This window comes from Tamandua tetradactyla, chromosome 18 (genome assembly GCF_023851605.1).
Source record: "Tamandua tetradactyla isolate mTamTet1 chromosome 18, mTamTet1.pri, whole genome shotgun sequence".
NCBI lineage: Eukaryota > Metazoa > Chordata > Mammalia > Pilosa > Myrmecophagidae > Tamandua > Tamandua tetradactyla.
This window is the reverse complement of record NC_135344.1, coordinates 69,697,246-69,715,869: the sequence shown is the minus strand read 5'-3', so window position 1 is coordinate 69,715,869 and position 18,624 is coordinate 69,697,246. Positions and strand designations below refer to the sequence as shown.

General features: G+C 38.3%; 1 protein-coding gene across 20 annotated transcripts in view; it reads left to right on the top strand.

The window, feature by feature from the left end:
• L3MBTL4 (L3MBTL histone methyl-lysine binding protein 4) overlaps positions 1 to 18,624 on the top strand; it is a 497,842-nt gene that overhangs the window by 72,339 nt on the left and 406,879 nt on the right. For 19 of the 20 annotated variants that reach the window (XR_013165276.1, XM_077135929.1, XM_077135928.1 and 16 more), the window contains 2 exons: positions 6,929 to 7,008; positions 7,353 to 7,455. Coding sequence is in view for 18 of the 20 variants with exons in the window: in XM_077135929.1 (XP_076992044.1) it covers positions 7,384 to 7,455 (72 nt within the window). In the remaining 2 variants the exon portion in view is untranslated. Of the gene's footprint in view, positions 1 to 6,928; positions 7,009 to 7,352; positions 7,456 to 18,624 lie in introns of those variants that run through there. The other variant, XM_077135934.1, reaches the window with a different exon arrangement.

Sequence of the window (18,624 nt, the reverse complement as noted above, 5' to 3'; positions counted from 1 at the left end):
CGAGCTTACAGTTTTAAGTCCTTAAAATTTCCAAATTAAGGCATCCAGAGACAGATACCTTGACTCAAGAAAGGTCCAATGACATTAGGGGTTTCTCTGTCAACTGGGAAGGTTCATGGTAGTGTCTGCTAGCTTTCTCTCCTGGCTTCCCATTTCAGATGGCTTCTTTGGGGGTGTTTACTTTCTGCATTTTCAAATGTCTTGTTTTGTGTCAGCTCTGAAGCTTTTTCCAAAAATAGTTCCCTTTTAAAGGACTCCAGTATGTGACCCACCTTGAGTAGGTGGAGAAACATTTCCATGGAAACCACCTAATCAAAAGGTCCCATCCACAATTGGGTGTGTCACATCTCCAAGGAAACAACTTAAAAAAGATCCCACCCAACAAAATTGAGTCAAGATTAAAGAACATGAATTTTGTGGGGTACACATCAGTTTCAAACTGGCACATTCTATCCTGTGGATCTCCAAAAGACATGTTCTTTCCATATAAAAAAATATATTAATTCCATTACAGTATTCTTTGTAGATCAACAAATCCTCTTCTAATAATGACCACTTTGTTTACCTTTTTCCAGTGTTTATGTCTTTTATTTATTTTACCTGTGTCTAGCTTCTATTCATTAGAAGTGGTGAGAGGGGACATCCTTATGCTGTTCCTGATCTTAGGGGGAAAGCTTTTAGTTTTTCTCCATTGCCTGTGATGTTAGCTTGAGTTTTCAGTAATTGCCCTTTGGAGTTTGCTTCTATTCTTAGTTGAGTTTCTTATTTTTTTTTTTAATTTTTAAATATATCATTAAAGAGTATTAGCTTTTGTCAAATTTTTTTTTCTTTCTGAATCTACTTTGATGACCGTATGGTTTTTGTCCTTAATAGTCTTGTTACAGTGTATTATACGAATTTATTTTGGGGTGTTAACGCTTCATTCCTGCCATGATGTGTAATCCTTGTATATGCTGCTGGGTTTAGTTTTCTGGTGTTTTGTTGAGGACTTTTAATTCTATATATATAAGCAATATTGATCCGTAGTTTTCTATTCTTGTGATTACTGTCAGGTTTGGGTTTTGGCCCTCACAGGATGAGTTGGGAAGTATTTACCCCTTTTGTTTTTTTGGAAGAGTTTGTGAAGGATTGGTATTAGTTTCTTTAATATTTGGTAGAAGGTATCTGGGCCTGGGCTTTTCTTTTTGGAAAGTTAAAAAAATTACTATTGTATCTCTTTACTTGTTACAGGTCTTTTCAGATTTTCCATTTATTCTTGAGTCAGTTTCAGTAATTTGTCCATTTCAACTACGTTGCCTAATTTGTTTTCATTATATTCCCTTATATTCCTTTTTAATTCTTTAAGATTGGTACTGATGTCTCCTGTTTCATTGCTGACTTTAGTAATTTTGAAGTCTTTTCTCCTTTTTCATTTGTCTGTCTAGCTAAATATATGTCAGTTTTATTTCTCTTTTCAGCTGCATTTTCAATCTCCAAAGTTTCTAACTTTTTTCACATCCAAATCATCTTGCTTTCTTTATTTGTAATTATTATTCATAAGTTCTCATTCATATGTTTTTCCTTCATTTATTTCTTTAAGCATCCTAAACTTATTTGGTATATTTATCAGTATTTCCTGTCATTTTAATTTCATCAGTACTGAATTCGTCCCCCAGTGGTTGATTCTATTTATTATATTTCTTAGCATTAGTTTTCTTTGTATATTTTTGAGTTTTGGTTTGCAAGCACATTTTGAGTAGGAAGGTTGTTTTCTCTTGTCTTCTCACTCAAACTGAAAAAATACCCATTTTCAACTGCAATTTTGTTTCTGTGGTTGCCTTCCCCTGGTTCTCTGGAGCCCACTACTGGCCAGTAGTTTAAATTTACTTTTTCTGCTTTCTTAGACTCATAGCTAGAACCCATAGCTTCATGCATTTGAGACAGAAATTCTGTTTGGCCCTCTTTCACGATTGGTGCAGCCTTGCACTCTTGGCTTCAAGGGGTAAATCTGACTCCAGTACCCTGCCTTGCATGGACTACTTCCAGTTCTCATCACCTCCTGGGAACTGGGTTCCTTGCTTGTTTTGCCTCTTTCTTCATCTGGAACCCAACAGGCTCAAGGCTATATCCTCATTTCCCACTTTGTTGATGAGTTTCTGTTGGTTTGAGAGCGAGGCTTATGTTTTAATGGCCTTGTTCTTTGTTTAGAGCAGAGGGAGTGTCTCAAAGCAAGGATATACAATGACAGCTGAGTTTGAAGTTTTTAACAATGAATGTTCAGAAACACAGCTAAGTCTCAGATTTGGAGGCTTCATTATGCAACAAATCTCCAAGAGATTTTGTCTTATAAAAAAGGGGGTTAGGATGTGTACGTGTATTAACTGCTATATACCCTTGCATGGAGTGCAAAGTGTTAAGAAAATGTTCTAGAAAGAATTCACACTGGTAGGCCTTAAAATAGGCATACCAGACTTATTGGTGTATTAATGTTCCCTGTCCCCATGCTGGGACATGCATCTGTGGTACTGCTTGTGCTGGTGTGCGTGTGTGTGAGAGAGACAGAGAGAGAGAGAGAGGTGTGTGGAAAGAGAGAAGAAGGGAAGGGAAGGGATTATATTCCTGATGTATCTGATTTTACTATAGCTGCACTAGAGAGAGTAATTTTTTTGAAAAACAATATTGTACATGAGTGTTAAATTCTTAGGGCAGCCTAAAGAGCCATAAAAACCAGAAGTCAGACAGTGTGTGTGAGTAAATGCATGATACAGTGAGGGCAAGGCCTTTCAGGGACATCTGGTAAACCAACAGCAAGGCTGAGTTTCGTATATCCCTGTGTGGTACACTTTGGACCCTGAATGTTTGGGATTCTTTTGGACTTATCATAAGGCATTTGTGTAAGTTGTATAAGTACCCTGTTAATACATGACCAACTGTTAATTTGCTAAGATTCCAAAATAAGTAATAAAGGCAAAATTAAAAAAATATGTATGAGTAGGCAACTTCCTTGATTTAAGTAAAGTGATGATATAAAGCACAGGTACAGATACGCTCTGAATGAGGGCTGGAGGTTCCCCCATCAACTTTAGTGTCACTTTCATACTTAACTCCTCCTGTGCGGAGAGGATTTGGCTAATGTGCCTGGATGACTAAGTTTTAGATGATTACATTTATAAGACAGTCTAAAAGTCTAAAAGCTACAGCATAGTGTGGTATTAAAAATGGAGATGATAATGGTGTTTGTTGTAAGCACTGAGATTCTACTTGTAGAGAGGGTGTGGCTACGCCTGGCACATGTGAGTACTTAGGTTATGTTAACTATGATTATTAACATTATTTGCATTTAAAACAGATGAGTAATTCACATCAGGGCTGTCATTGCGCACTCTATTGTAATTGTTTCCTTGTTTATTCAAACACCAGCTACCATGTTATTACCAACATTGAGTATTGACTAGATATGTACATTTTAGCCTGGTGCTCTCTTTTTTTTTTTTTTCAAGTTTTACATTTTTTCTTTTATATCTTCCCTGAGATACACACACATGCACACATTATCTTACAATTGTATATTGCTGAACAGTTCACAAAGAATTTTCAAATGTACTCTCCAAGCTGGAGATTACCCCCATTCCATGGGTGTGGCCAGAAACTCAGAGAAGCGCAGTGATTTCCCCCTCCACTCCTGAATGATGCTGAGAACGTGAACGCCCCCGAGCCCCCCACCCCACCCCGCTCTGTTTAGCAGGCCTCTCCTCTTTTTCACTGGTGCTCTCTTTTAAAGAATGAAAAGTCATTGCAGTAATCAGATACTTGTGCTTGACTTGTACTTGACTTTTTCCTGTTAAATTCCCTTTCAATTTTCTGGGCTACCCTAGAAGTAGCTGAGATGACTCATCCACAGTGCATTTTGTATTCTCCCTCCTAGAAATGTCCATGTCACACTGTAATTCTTTAATGGTATATTCCTTATCTTTACAGTGACCATATAATTTATTATTTAAACTGGGACATTTTTGAAAGCGAAAGAGGGGCTATTAATAATGACGCCAGTGTGGGAAGCATAAATGAGGTCTCTGGGGCATAGAGCTGCTTTACCTGTCCCAGTAGATGTCATGAATCACTCTGAAAGTTCACAAGATTCCAGTAACTGTCTTGGTCACTGTAGGTGACCAGTAAGTATGTTTTTGAAAGATAATTCTTTTATCAAATAGGAGCTGGGCACAGGCAGGCAGTGCATGGTGTTTGTTGTTTATAGACTTCTCTAATTTGAGGAATTGAAGCATTCATACACTGTCTAAAGTCTCAGAAACAGTCTTATTTGTTTATTTAATTAGGAGGTCAGTAAGACAAATGCTTGGCAATGCGCAGTCAGAAAATTCCACTATTGGAAGGGAAAGCAAACTGATTAAGAGGATTAATTTGAAAAATCATTACACTATTTCCAAGTTTTACAGAAATACACATCATTTACATAACATAATCTGTCTTGCTTTAAAAATATAAAATGATATTTAGAAGCTCCTCTAATTAAGATAACTTAAAATATCCTTGTCTAATATGATTAGTACTTGAATGTTGTTACAAATCCAAAATATACTGGGGCATGTCTACTCTGTCACTGTTCACCTTTACTTCCCCTAGATAATATGTTTCTTTATTGTATTTCACAATTTGAGGCTTTTCTTTTTTTGGCTGAAAATTTTGTATTTCTTCAAGACCTAGCAAGAAGGCCTGTGGCTGATGCAGCATTGGCACCCCTGTGCGGGGGTGTGTATCATGGGTGACTGGAAGAACCCATATGTTTGATGCTGTGCCAAGCATATTAGGTTAAGTTTATGTCAAAAGAAGTATTCCATTTGGTTAGTTAGAATACCTTCTGTGAAATGGCACTTGAAGGGATTATATGAAACCTGTCTATCTATCCATTTATCTATCATCTATGTCTTATCTATTGTATTTGATGCCTTTTTTGTCTGGCAGCACATATTATCTTATTGGGCTTTTAGACACCTTTTATATTTTTGCTTTATTTTAACTCTGAAGGGAATACAGGTGTTGCTAAATTGTATTTTGAAACGTCTCTATAGTGTACAAAATTTTCTTTTTTTCCCTGATACATAATAATATAAGTTCAGGCTTTCTTGTTTTAAACAAGCTGAGGTTACTGAGATGACTTCCAGGGATTAATAAGACAGATCATTTTGATGGTGAGGAGAAGAGCCTCAGTAGCCAGACAATTTCAGTTTGCCAAGCCAAGGCGTATTATTAATTTTAGAAGGCAAGCCAGCCTAAGGAGTACCTATGTCTGTGCAATAATACTTTGCTACAGGCATCAAGTCTAAGCTGTTCATTTGCATAGATGTTTGGAATATTACCGGGAGCTCAGCATGATGAATTGTATTTACATCCATCAAATGAATGTAGTGTTATTGAATTTAGTAGGTAAGCGCCTGTCTTAAGGACATAAATATCATCCAACTGGAAACAAACAGATATGAAGAAGCATTAAATATCATTTTAGTAGAAGCAAACAAAGATGAAGAAGTGTATTTTGTTGTTGTCGTTAAAGTAAAAGGAAAAGGAATTGTTAAGCTTGAGAACTATGCTACTCTAGGCATACAACTTTCTGTAAAGATTTGTAATGTGTGGATCAAAAACTAATATCCATTGGACTTAAAGTCTTTGAGGCTTCTCTGTCATTATAGAGGTGTGTTTATGCAGTTCAGGTCAGCAAACACATATTGAGTGCAGCTGTGAACCAGGTACTATATAGACAATGGTAAGTAAGGATCAGTAATTCGCAGTCCTTGTCATCAGAATGTGCACTGCCTCATGGGGGAGACACAGCTGTGAGTAGCAGCATATGGTATAGCATGCTAAGTGCTGTGGCAGAGACATGCATAGGTATCATAAGAGTGAAGGTAAGACCAGTGGTGCAGTGGGAACATGGAGTAGGCAAGGAAGGCTGTTCTGAAGGACATGAAGTCTCTTTGAGTTGAGCCATAACGGTGAAAAATAATTGGATAGGTGGGGGAAGGAGGGGCAGGTAGTAGGGAAGGTGTTCAGAGGTAGAGGGACTAACTAAAATATGGGGCTGAGAAGCAGAAGGCATGTTGTGTCCAAAGAGCTGCAAGTGGTTTGGTTTGGCCAGAGTTTAAAATCAGAGGTGGTCAGAGTTAATTGGAGTAGAGGGCAAAGATGAAACCAAGAAATGTTTAGTAGATTAGAAATCAGCAAAGCTGGGGGCAGTGTGTGGGGGCATGATGAGAAGGCTCACATGATGCTAATCTTAGGTCTCTGGCTCAGGCAAAGCCTGGGTCACTGTTAGCCTTAAAGGTGTCTTTTTTTGTATTAGAAAAAAGATGCATCTTCTTCTTAGCAGATGCAGCCTGGTGGCAGGAGATGGTGTATGAGCAGAGCCCAGGGTGATTTCAGCCTCCACCTGCCTGTGGGCTTGGTACTCTTGTCATGCACAGTGTGGAAAATTTGAGGGTTTGCTCTGGGCACATGGGTGGCTGCTTGTGCCATTCGTGAAAACAAGGAGAGAGAGTAGAGCTGGGAGGCAGTGAGGGAGTAGGAGGGGATGACGAGTTCAGGTGTGAAAGTGTTAAGTTTGTAGATTTGGGGAGCGTTGTTCAGGTGGAAATATTAAGGAAGGAAGAAGTCGGAGATATGAAGGGCTTGGACAGATGATTCTAAAGCACTGGGGATATAGATGATTTGGTTTTGTTAATTTATTTTTTAATACAAAGTCAGTTGTAGCTAAATTATTCCAAGTGAATGATCCTTTGAATTCTGGGTCCATGGGTCTGCATATGGTCATGGTTAGTCTCCACAGCAGCTGCTCTGCTCTTCCAAAGAACTCAGTCCAACTAACTGTCTAAATAATGCTTATTTTTGTTTATTAATATACTGATGCATTGTGATTTCCTTATTTTCTTTGTTCTAGATTGCTGTGATATGCCTTGTATGACTAAGACCTCTTACAAAGAATATCTTTGCCTTGACACGTGTGGATAGTCAAAACCTGTGAGTATTGGGAGAAGCTGTATTGGAGGAATGCACTGAATCTTAGTTGGTTGTGTCAGCTAAGGAAAAAAACACAAATATTGTGACACATATGACCAAAAGCAATTATATGCACTTACTTCATAATATAAATTCTAGCTGAGGTAGAAAGCCCAACTCTTTTCTTCATTATTTATTGATATTTTAGGGACTATAAAAATCAACAAGTAAATTATGTCAGCTTGTTCATCAGATTGTTTACAACAACTAATTGTAATTGAAAACATCTTTTTTGTTTGTTTGTTTGTATGGTTTGTAACTGAGGGGCCAAACACCTTAACCTTTTATTTGGCACTGTTTTGCAGAAAAGCACCGCTAAGAAGTGGTGAAGTGGCAATGAAGCAGCCAAATAGAAAGAGGAAGCTCAGCATGGATTCTAAACAGCATTTGAATCAGGGTGAATGCTTGGTAAGATGTCCAGGCCTGAACCTTTCTCACAGTGTATATTCACTGTTGAAATACACAGTGTAATTGCATAGCTCATATAACCATAACTGGTGTGTTTTCAACCACTTGACACTGATTTCTTCTGGTTGAGCTTTATGAATAGTGGCATAGATTGCAAGGATCATTAAAGTCTGCTACGTTTTAAAAGACAATCTGAAACGAGACCATTTATCTTAGTTTCGTATCTGCTAAAACAAGTACCGTACTGTGGCTTGGCTTGGCAACAGAAATTTTTTGGCCCATGGTTTTGAGGCTAGGAGATGACCCAAATCCTTGAAGACTGTTGCATTTTGGGGCTGGCTGCCAATGATAACTTGAGTGCCTGACCTGTACATCACAAATGCGTATGGCGGCATCTTCTCCTTTCTCTTGTGGTTCCATGACTTCCAGCTACTGGCTGCTAACTGTGCTTCTCCTTTCCATATCCAATTTCATTTTCTTGTAAGGACTTTGGCAATATTGGATTAAGGCCCACCTTCCTTCAGTTTAGGCACATCTCAGCTAATAACATCTTCAAAGGCTTGTTTACAGATGGGTTCACACCCATAGGACCAGGGATTGGGACCTGAGCTTGCTTTTTGTGGGGGACATGATTTAATCTCCAACACATTTATATAGAAAGATGGAAGTGATTGATCATTCCTTCTGTGTGACTGTTTTAGGGAGATGGTCCACTATTGCCTTCTCTTCAGTGGCCCTCTCATGGGTCTCATCATTTATTTGGATGTAGGTTTTAGTGCCTTTGTGTGGCTTGTGGCTAGGCATTTATGTGTTTCAGTTAGTGGAGTGACACATCATAATACATTCTTTGGCTTGATACCAGGTTAGGTGTGGTTTGACGAATTCCTGTCATTAATCAAGATTTCTCAAGGGACAGCCTGGTCTGAGGTTGGTTTCAAGAAGTTAAATATAGCTTTTGAGCTGTTTCCTCAGGACAGGACTCACTGGGAAATGGGGTGTTTGACATGTGGGCAGGACTCACTTCCCTGGGTCCAAATTAGTTTCATCTCTTAGATAAGTTCCAGGAGTGCTTCAAGCTCCGTGTGTACCCCAAAGATGAACTTCCTTTCTGAGAGGTTGTTTGGACCAGACTTGGGCAGCCCTGCCCCAATTTGGTTATGTGAGAATGCTGTTTTTCTTAGTGGTTTGGTTGCTGTCTCTGTGTCTCTGAGGAGACAATTAAGAGGAATAACCCTGTCTTCATGGTTATTCTTGGGTAGTGGTTCTTCAGGTGTGGTCCCCGGATCAGTGACCTCAGAGTCACCTGGGAATTTGTTAGAGATGCAAATTCTTGGCCCCTTCCCCATACTACTGAATCACGAACTCTAGGGGTGGGGCCCAGTGATCTGTATTTTCAGAAGCTCCCCAGGTGATTCTGTTGTGCAGTAAGTTTGAGAACCTTTGTACCAGGGAAATAACTAAAAGCAGCTTACTTACTAATGGAGCTATAGTAATCAATATTGGCTGCTGCATTTCTCCTTAATTTTTCTAGTTTAATATTTAAGATGACCTCCTTGCCATCTAAACACATTTCCTACCTTTTATCAGTATTTCCCTTTTAGCTGCTAAAATGGTCATCACCTCTCTCAGTACATCAGTCATCTTGGACACCTCTTCTGCATTAACCCAAATCCAGTTTTCTCTTAAAGCCCAACTCAGTTTCTGACTTATTCCTGTTACCTTAATTCCCATGTTTCTACCGCACATTCAGCTTTTCGTTTTTCTGGACTCCAGAAGCGCTTAACACTCAGGTAGGAGCTGTTTTAGTGCGGGGCCTTGCGGGGTTTCTGAAAATATTTGTTGAATAATGTTCTTAGTGTTCAGTGGTATCTCTATACAAACAGATTTATTTGATTGATAGTAAGGAAGTGATGTTTCAGAGGGCAATATTACTAATGTAAGATTTGAGGTTTTTGGGATATCTCTTTGTTTATAGGATGTCCTTGTGGGGTAATCGAAAATATGTGCATTTAGAATGAATTCCAAATTGCACTGTCAGTTTGGGGCTTGTTGCCAGTTCAATGTCTATTTTCATTAGTTGGATTGAACAGTTTAATACAGTGAACAGGTTTACATCTGTGACTACAGTCACTGGAGTAAAGAGGAGTTCAATTGTGTTTGAAGTTTGCTAGATTTGCCTGAAATATTGATAACTTCCTTTATTTTGTGTTTTTATGTTACTATTCTTAGTTTATAGGTGAGATTTTCAATCAGCCAGTTAAAATGCAAACAGGTTGGGTGCTTTCTAAACATCTGCTTTGAGATAGATGAAAAAACTTTCAAGTAATTTTGTATCTTGGATATCTAATAATTTTTAGATGCTAATGGATATCTGTCAGTGAATACCTTCCTAGACTAATGCTTTATATTTAAAGATGGTGTAGAATTTTAAAAACGTTTACTTATATCTCTCAAAATATAGGCACATGGATAAAAAAATAAAATAGGATAGATAGGTATTATAATAAGAAGTAAATCTTCCCCATACTTTTTCACTATACCCGCAGACCTTTTTTCTACATGTCTGATCACTAAATACAGTTTCTTGTGTATCTATACAGAAAACACAAGTGAAAAAGAAGGCAAACAACCTCAAATCCTTTGTATACAAACACAAATATGCACACATACATATACACACACGCGCGCATACACACACATGCATTCCAAGCTGGCACATACTCTACTTGTACTTCTGTACCTTGCTTTTTTTGCACTTAGTGATGTTTTTCTTGGAGATGCAGGTTTTCTTAATTTTTTTTTTTAATGGTGTATGGTATACCATTCTGTGTATGTACCGTACTTTATTTAGACAGAGCTGTATTGTAAACATTTAGGCTATTTTAATTTTTGTGGTTATGTTTCATGTTACAACTAATATTTTTATTCATGTATCTTGGTATACTTTGGCAGTTGATTAGTATGGTAAAAATCTTATTCATGGAACTGTTGTATTAAAAGGTCTATGCATTTAAAGTTTTTTTTTTTTTTTTTTTTTTTTTTAACATGGGTAGGCACCGGGAATCGAACCCGGGTCCTCGGGCATGGCAGGCAAGCATTCTTACCTGCTGAGCCACCGTGGCCCACCTGCATTTAAAGTTTTGATAAGCCTTTCATCGTCCTCCGAAGGAGCCACCCCACTTCACACTCTCTCCCTTGCAACATCTGTGAGAGTGCTTCTTTTCCTCAGGTTTTATTGACACAGCTGACATCTTTGTTTACTAAATTCTGCTTGCTTATGGACTTTGGTTTGTGGTGCTGCATCCATAGTGCTGCTGCAGATTTAAAGAGAAATGTTGTTCCCATTTTTATGATGTAATATGCCTATTCACGACACTGAGCACAATGACAAAATCTAGATCTAATTAATGAGTTATGAACTTTGGGAGATAGAAATATGAGACATTGTTTTTTCTCTAAAGGATATTAGAGTCTTGCTGAATAAAGAGAACTCATGGAATAGTGGGACACAACTAAATGTTTTTTAAATCCAACCTGGTAAAGTATATTTTGGCAGGGTACAACTTACTTACCTATCAATATCTCGATGCTCTCTAAGCAGAGAGAAAGAAGGAAGTTGAAGATCAAGTCAGGGATAGTCTTGGCCGAGGAGGTAGCATGAGGAAAGAAATGGGATGGGAAGTGCACACGGCATGCATGATGTATGGCAGGATTTTGATGACTTGTTTGACGGAAGCAGATGTTGCTCTTGGCAGTGTTGTAGGATGAGATTGAACTGAGAGTCAGAAAATTGGATTTTAATCCTTGATATTCTGCCACTAACTAGCTCTATGACCCTTAACCAGGCTGGGGCTCAGTTTCCTTGTCCATAGAACAAGAGTCTTAACTAGAAGATTTTTAGGGGTCTGTCACCATCAATGAGTCTATGAGTTGGTGAGAAATGAGATTGTGAAATGGCAAGAGTAAGTCTAGTGGCTAAGCTCAGAGGTTCTGGTGGCAAAGCAGAGGGTATATTGTGCCTGATGTGGTGTCTTCTGGGCTTGATGGAATGACAGCGACGTAAACTCTGGCACAGAATGATGAAATAATTTTGTAATATCCTTAAATAGATATTGAGAAAGTGTTTAGTTAGGATTATTTTTATTTCTGATTTTTGTAGCGGTACTTTATCGTTTATCATTTTGCCACCCCATTCATGACCAATGTCCATTTGCAGCAGCCAGAAGAATTCCTTATATAGAGAGGAGCTCTAAGAAGGAGATACTTTGAAGGATATTTTAGATAGCTTTCCCTTTATTTTTTATATAAGTCTTAGCAAATCCTATTGGGAAACTTCATTCAGAGACTCAAGCTCTGTTATCAAGTATTTGAATAAAATGAGAGCATTTCCTTCTCCCTGTGTCTGAATTCCAGTAGAACAATGGAAAAATTCCCACTGACTCCTACATTTTCATGTGAAGGGTTAATTCCACTTATCTTTAGCTTATTTCCCACATTGGATCAGAGCAACAAATAATTTAAAACAGCAGGTGAAATGCAAATAGGAATTTGTTACTAGAGTTATCAAAGAGGATTCCATTCTTTCTACTGGAAACACTGTTGAGGAGACCAATATGTGTTGCTATTGGGGGCTCAGATGTCAAGTTCTTATGGAAGAAAAATAGCATGGAACTTGGAATTCTTTTAGGGCTCAAGGGCTTGATGGGGAAGGCATGGGAGGGGACATTATCTGATGGTTCCAAGGTAAAGTTTTGAAATTGCCAAACCAAATCAGTAGTTAAAAATTCTTTATATCATTCCCTTGATTGGAATTCATCTACAGGGAAAAGTAGACACTGGGTGATTAGAAAACGTTACTGTAACCTGTAGTCAAAGTATCAGTCGTCTGTCCATCTGGTACCTGTGCAAGGGAACTGGAATTGAGTTTTCTTGGTTGTTCTCCCATCTTGTGATGCTCTCTTCCAAAATTACGGATTTTTAGTTGGTGAATAGAAACATACCACAGCAAAGACTTATTTTTAAAATGTTCCTTAAACCATTATCTTCCCTTTTTTCGGAGAACTATATTATTTTTTCCTAAAGCTTTATTTTCAGTTTTTATGACTAAAATTTGAAACCTGAGAAATCACAGAAATGGTTTTATTTTTCTCAATTCCTATTGAGCTCCTTAAGTGTTCTGTCTAGAAGGATAAGAGAGAGTGCTAATTTTTCCTTTTGTTTTTAAAGTACATCCTCTATTCATTAGAAACAGAGTATATTTATTACCTTTATGAAATAATTAATTGGCCCAGACAGAATTAAAGACTATTAAAGCTAGCAGAAACCTTGGAAAACACTTAGCCCTTTACTTTACAGATGAGCAAAATTGGGTAGAGAGAATATAAGTCCTTTTTTTCAAAGTTAAATAGCTCTTCATGGGTGGGGTTGGAATTTGACTGTAGGCTACCCAACTCCAAATTCAACATTTTGCCTTCTGTTACATACGATATTAAATCTTTTCTCGATTTGTAAAATTGTTCAAAAGATGAGGTTAGTGTAGCATATATGTAAATTTATTCCAAAATGCAAAATCATAATCTTCTGTGTGTACATGTGTGTGTCTTCATATATATATATTTAGCATTTATCCATCTAAAGAACATATGGACTGAGGAAGCATGGATAATTTAACTCTGAAGTGAGGGGTAATGTCAGTTCTGTGAGAATGATTTTTTTCTATCTAGGCAGAATTTCAGTAGCAAATGAAGGAGTGTGAAGGAGATAGCCTAATCTAACTGAGTGACAGATAGCATGCATGCCATACATTTCTATTATTTTTGAATGATACTGTGATTATAAAAATGCTTCCGTAACTGTTGTGCTCATGTAATAAGCGCTTGAATCCTGTTTCTGGTTACCCTTTCAGATTTTGCAGTAGAACATTTATGAGAAGAGACTTGTTTTGAATTATGTGAATTTCTCATGTATGTGAGTTGGTAAAGAAGAATGAACTTGGCGTTCAGGGTTGTCATTGACAATTAGATCAGATTCAGGACTTCATCATCTACTTTGAGGAGAGCAGGGGTAGATCTGGTTGCTGTGCCGTCGTTCCCACTCCCACCCCTTGCCCTGTCACCCATGGTGCCGCCCACAGACCCAGGCCGTGGTTTCCTTGGGAGCTTGTTGGAAATCCGTAATCTCAGGCTCCCCCCCCAGACCTACTGAATCAAAATGTGCATTTTAACAAGATTCTTGTGTAATTTGTATGCATGTTACAGTTTGAGGGGTACTAGGTTACAGTACATTTTGTCAATATATTGCTTATTAATTGCATACAGATATCTGTGATAGCTTTGGATGTGAAATCTGCCAGGCGAAAAAATACTATTCTTAAACCTTGTATTCATGCCTTTGTCTAGCAAAAATTGTTTGAGCTAGACTCAGTGCTAAGCTATGTTTTCAGGAATGAAAGATTGTTAAGACACTAACTCCCTTCAGTAAGCTCCCTACAGCAGGAGGGACCAGTAGAACAGATGATGCTAGTGCTGTGTGGTAGGTGCAGTAACAGAGGTTAACCTAGGATATTGTCAGCCTTCCGAAGGTAACTCAGGCCAATGCAGTGGAGGAGGAGGAGAAAGAGGATCAGAGGAAGCTTCTAGAGTTGACAGTTGATTCAACAGGATAAGAAGGAGGGGATTCAGTGATTTCTATTGCTGCAAAACAAATGACCACACAAACTTAGTGGCATGAAACACCCATTTATTCTCAGCTCACAGCTGACAGAGATCAGAAGTCCAGGGAAAGCTCACCTGGGCTCTCTGCTCTGGTTTCACAGGCTGAAATGATGGTACTGGCCTCGCTTGGCTCCCTCCCTTGGCGTCCTTTCCCAGGCTCACGTAGTTGCTGGCAGAACTCAGTTCCCTGTGCATGCAGGACCGAGGTTCTGGTGCCTTGCTGACTGTCAGGCAGGGACTGCTCCTCAGGGCTGCCCACACTTCCCAGCCATGGGGCCCCTCAGAGTCCTCTTGCAGGCCCGTTACAGTGCAGCTGCTCACTTCCTCAAAGCCAGCGGGACAATCTCTCTCCATTCAGCTACAGTGAATCTTATGTGTCAAAACACAAACAAGAAAGTGACCATCCTACCACCTTTGCTATATTCTGTTGTCAAGAAACAAGTCTTTGGTTCCACCTGCACTCACCAGAGGCGGTTGTTCAAGAGTATGTCTCATTGGGAGTCATCTTAGGATTCTGCCTACTTCAGGAGGTTAGCTGGTAAAAGAAGTAGTAGCAGGACACGACGGCAGAGGGGGCAGCATCACTGAGGGTGAACACAAGAAGCTGCTGGGCGTGTTCAGTGAACATATGCAAGTGGGTTAAGAAGAGGCTTCCCAGTATAAAGTGATGAATTCGCCTTTGGGTATACTGTTTTAGGAGCTTATAGGACATCCAGAAGTCGGACTTGGTTCTGCACATTTGAACATTGGTGGATGAAGGTGTAGATTCTCTAGTCATCCTGTTTCCAAAGCTGAGCGTGGCCTTGATCATGTAGAGGTGTAGGTGAGACAAGTGGTGGGGAAGATGGGATCTCTGGGAAGAAAGCAGTAGTAAGTGGCTCAGCTGGGAACACAGGGGTGCCCAGGGTGGCATCAGGCCAACTGAGCATGCAGTGTTAGAACCTAGCTAAGGAGAGGGTGAATGCAGAGAAAGCCCAGCCTTTGCTTGTCAGTCAACCCCCTTTCAACACACAATAAGCACCTATCATGCAAAGGGTAGAGAGTGCGCAGAAATTGCCACTGAGCCATCGTGGCCCACCCGAGAATTAGGATCTTCTTAACTCTCCCTTCATAGTTCTTCCATTGAGATGTTATTCATTTGAGATACGTTTCTTCAATTGGTAAACAGAAGCAGGTAGGCTAACGAGTTTTACTAGGTCTCCAGATGTATTATTAGCCCTTTGGCACTGGAAAAATACCATGAATTGGGAGTCTGACCTGTGCCATATGGCTGTAACAGGACTCACCAGATATCTAATCCTTAAAACAATCCCGTGAAGAGTTATAGTTCTTTCCAAGTTCCAGATTGAGGCTCTAGGAGGTTAAGCCATGGTACTCAGTGTCACACAGCTAGTGAGGGTGGACCTGGGACTTGAGCCTCAGTTGTCTGACTCTAAAACTTGTACAGAAACCAAGCTCTCTTCCTGTGTGTAAAACACTAAATGGACTAAAAAGCATATTCAAACAAATGTTCTAGTATTTGAAACTGTGGTATGGGCACATGGTAGAAATATTAAAGAAACAGAATAGAAAGGTTGGAAACAAGGTAAAATGCACATGGGAATTTAATATATAGTATATTTATCTTTAGCCTTATGGGGAGAATAACGACTATTCAGTACATGGGATTGGAACAAATGAATAGCCACCTGGGCAAAAATGTTGTCTCCGTATTTCACACCATCCCCAGCACAAATTCCAGATTTATAAAAAAGATTTAAATAAAAAAACTGAACCATCTGTATAATAGAAGCAAACAAGGGAGAAGTCTTTTATAATCTGGGACTGAGAAAGTGTTTTCTAACTATTATTCAAAATCTAGGAGGCATAAAATAAAAGTTTGATTTCTTAAAGCAAACAAAAAAATCTAAAAATTAAAAAATACCATGAGGAAAGTGAAAAGAGAAATGAAAAACTGGTAAGAAAGAAATAATTGGCACCTCATTTCACAGACAAAGGATTAATCTTCCTAATTTATCAAGACCAAATGATGAATAATCATTGGAACAGAAAAATGGACTGAGAATATAACCAGACATTTCATAAAACAGGCACTACAGATGGCTTTTAGATATACAAAAAAGATCTTCAACCTCTTCATAATGAAATAAATGCAAATTAAAACCACATTGAGGTACTTTTTTTTTTTCACTTGTCATTTTGGCAAAAGTCCGAAAATAAAGCGCACCCTATTAGCAAGGCTGTGGGGAACCAGCCTGATGATGGATGCACAGGGTTTGGGGCTGTACACTGGAGCAGGTCCTAAGAGGGGTCAGTTTGGCAGTATCTCCCAGCATGACCAGTGCAGCCTCCTTTGACCCAGCAGTTCCACCTCTGAAAAGTCATTCTGTAGATCCTTGTCCTTGTGCAAAATGACATCTGTACAAGGTTTTCACTGCAGCATTGCATGTAGTAGGAAAAGGCTGGAAACAATAAAAACATCCATAAATTAGCAACCGGGTAGATAAATTGTGACATTGCAATTCTGCATAGCTGCTGTGCAGCTATGAAAAGAATGATAGACTCTTTAACATATGACAAAGATCTCTGAGGGCTTTTGTCAAGTGAAAAGAGAGGTGAAAAACTACTAAACTGTGCTTTTTTTTGCATACAAAAATGAGAAAATAAAAATATATTCATGTTTATTTGTATTTTTATAAAGAAAACTTGGCAAGGATATATTAGAAACTAATGACAGTGATTAGCTGGTGGGGGCAGGTATTAGTCAGTGTTCTCTAGGGAAACAGAACCTATAGGAGATATCTATAAATATTATGAAATTTTATAGAATTATCTCACACAACTGTGGAATTGTGCGAGTCCATATTCTGTAGGGCAGACTGCAAATTGGGAACTCTGATACAGATTTTCTACAAATTCCCCAGGAGAAGCTGCTGGCTGAAATAGAGATGAAAATTCTCTCTTCTGACTGCTGAAGCAATCACGTCTTTTAAAGTCTTCAACTGATTGTATGAAACATCTCTCATTGCTGAAGACACACTCTTTAGTTGATTGTAGATACAATCAGTTGTAGATGCAATTAACTTAATGATGATTTAGATCCGTGAAATGTCCTTGCAGTAACAAGCAGGCCAGTGCTTGCTTGACCATACAACTGGGCATTGTTATCTGGTCGAATTGACACATGAACCCAACCATCAGAGGATATTATGAATTGAGCAAATGAGAGAGAAGAATGGGAGAGAAAATGTTTACTCTAGTAACTGTTTATATGTATTTATTTATTTATCTTGAAACATCTGAATTCCAAAAATAAATTATATTTATATAAAGAAATGGGCTAAGGCATCACAAGGATTCTGTTAAAGTTCATTATATACAGTTATGAAGCAATTGATAGCCTCACGCAATTATCTTCAAACTCAATAGATAATCACTCCACTAATTAGCACTAATGTATGGGTATTTTTCTATTTGAAAATGATATGATAAAAATTGTCTTCTATGCCATAAAACAAAAACTAAAAATTTAAAAAGTATTTTTTATTAAAATGAAATCAATTTTTAAAATTTTATTTTTAATATATGGCAGTTTACTTTCTTAACAGTTAAAAACCATTTTGCTCTCATTAGAATATTAATATGCATGATTCTTTTTTAAAAATTTGTTTTAAAACTCTGTAATACCATAACCTGAAGTCTTTTTTTTTTTCAAGTTTGGTTCTAGTGGTTGGTTTTCTTGGCCTGCCTAGGACTGAGGGGTTTCCCAAATATGAGTCTTTTCTGTGCTAAAACCATGTCAGCCTTGGCAAACTGATCTGATCAGTCAGCCTAATCATAGCTTTAAAAGGTGCACCCCAATGATGTATAAGAACAACGATGTGAAGAAATGATTTGTTGGCCCCACTTACTAAATCATGATGCTCATTTTTCAGCGTCATCCATCAATTATGCAGAGGTTGCATTTGTATCTTTTCTTATGGCAATTAGTTGTTCTTGGAAACTAATCAAAATTATTGTGCATTTGTATTTCTGAAAATGAGTGAAACCCTGAAACCCTTCACTCGAAAAATTTTTAAGCAGGTTAGAAAAAAAAAATTCCCTAGTTCTTTAAGTATGCTGTCATTATGCATATTTATAGATAACATACATTGTGGCCACAAAATTATGTAAAGACATATCTGGACACCCATTTTCAAAATGCTTTTTCCTACTGTATGTCTTTCTTTTTTGAAAAGTTCCTTTTTTAGTCTTTGTTAAATGGTCATCTTGACTTGCCTTGCGGTAAGAGTGCCTGATGAGCAGCTTGCCCTATGAAGAGAAGAAACCTCTGCCATCACCTTGTTTGTTGTTTGTGCTTGAACTGCTTGCCATTCCACCTGCATTTTGTTTACAGGAGTCTTTGAAGTAATTTGTCTGTTCTCCGATGGTCAGTTTGGTTGAATTTATACACATA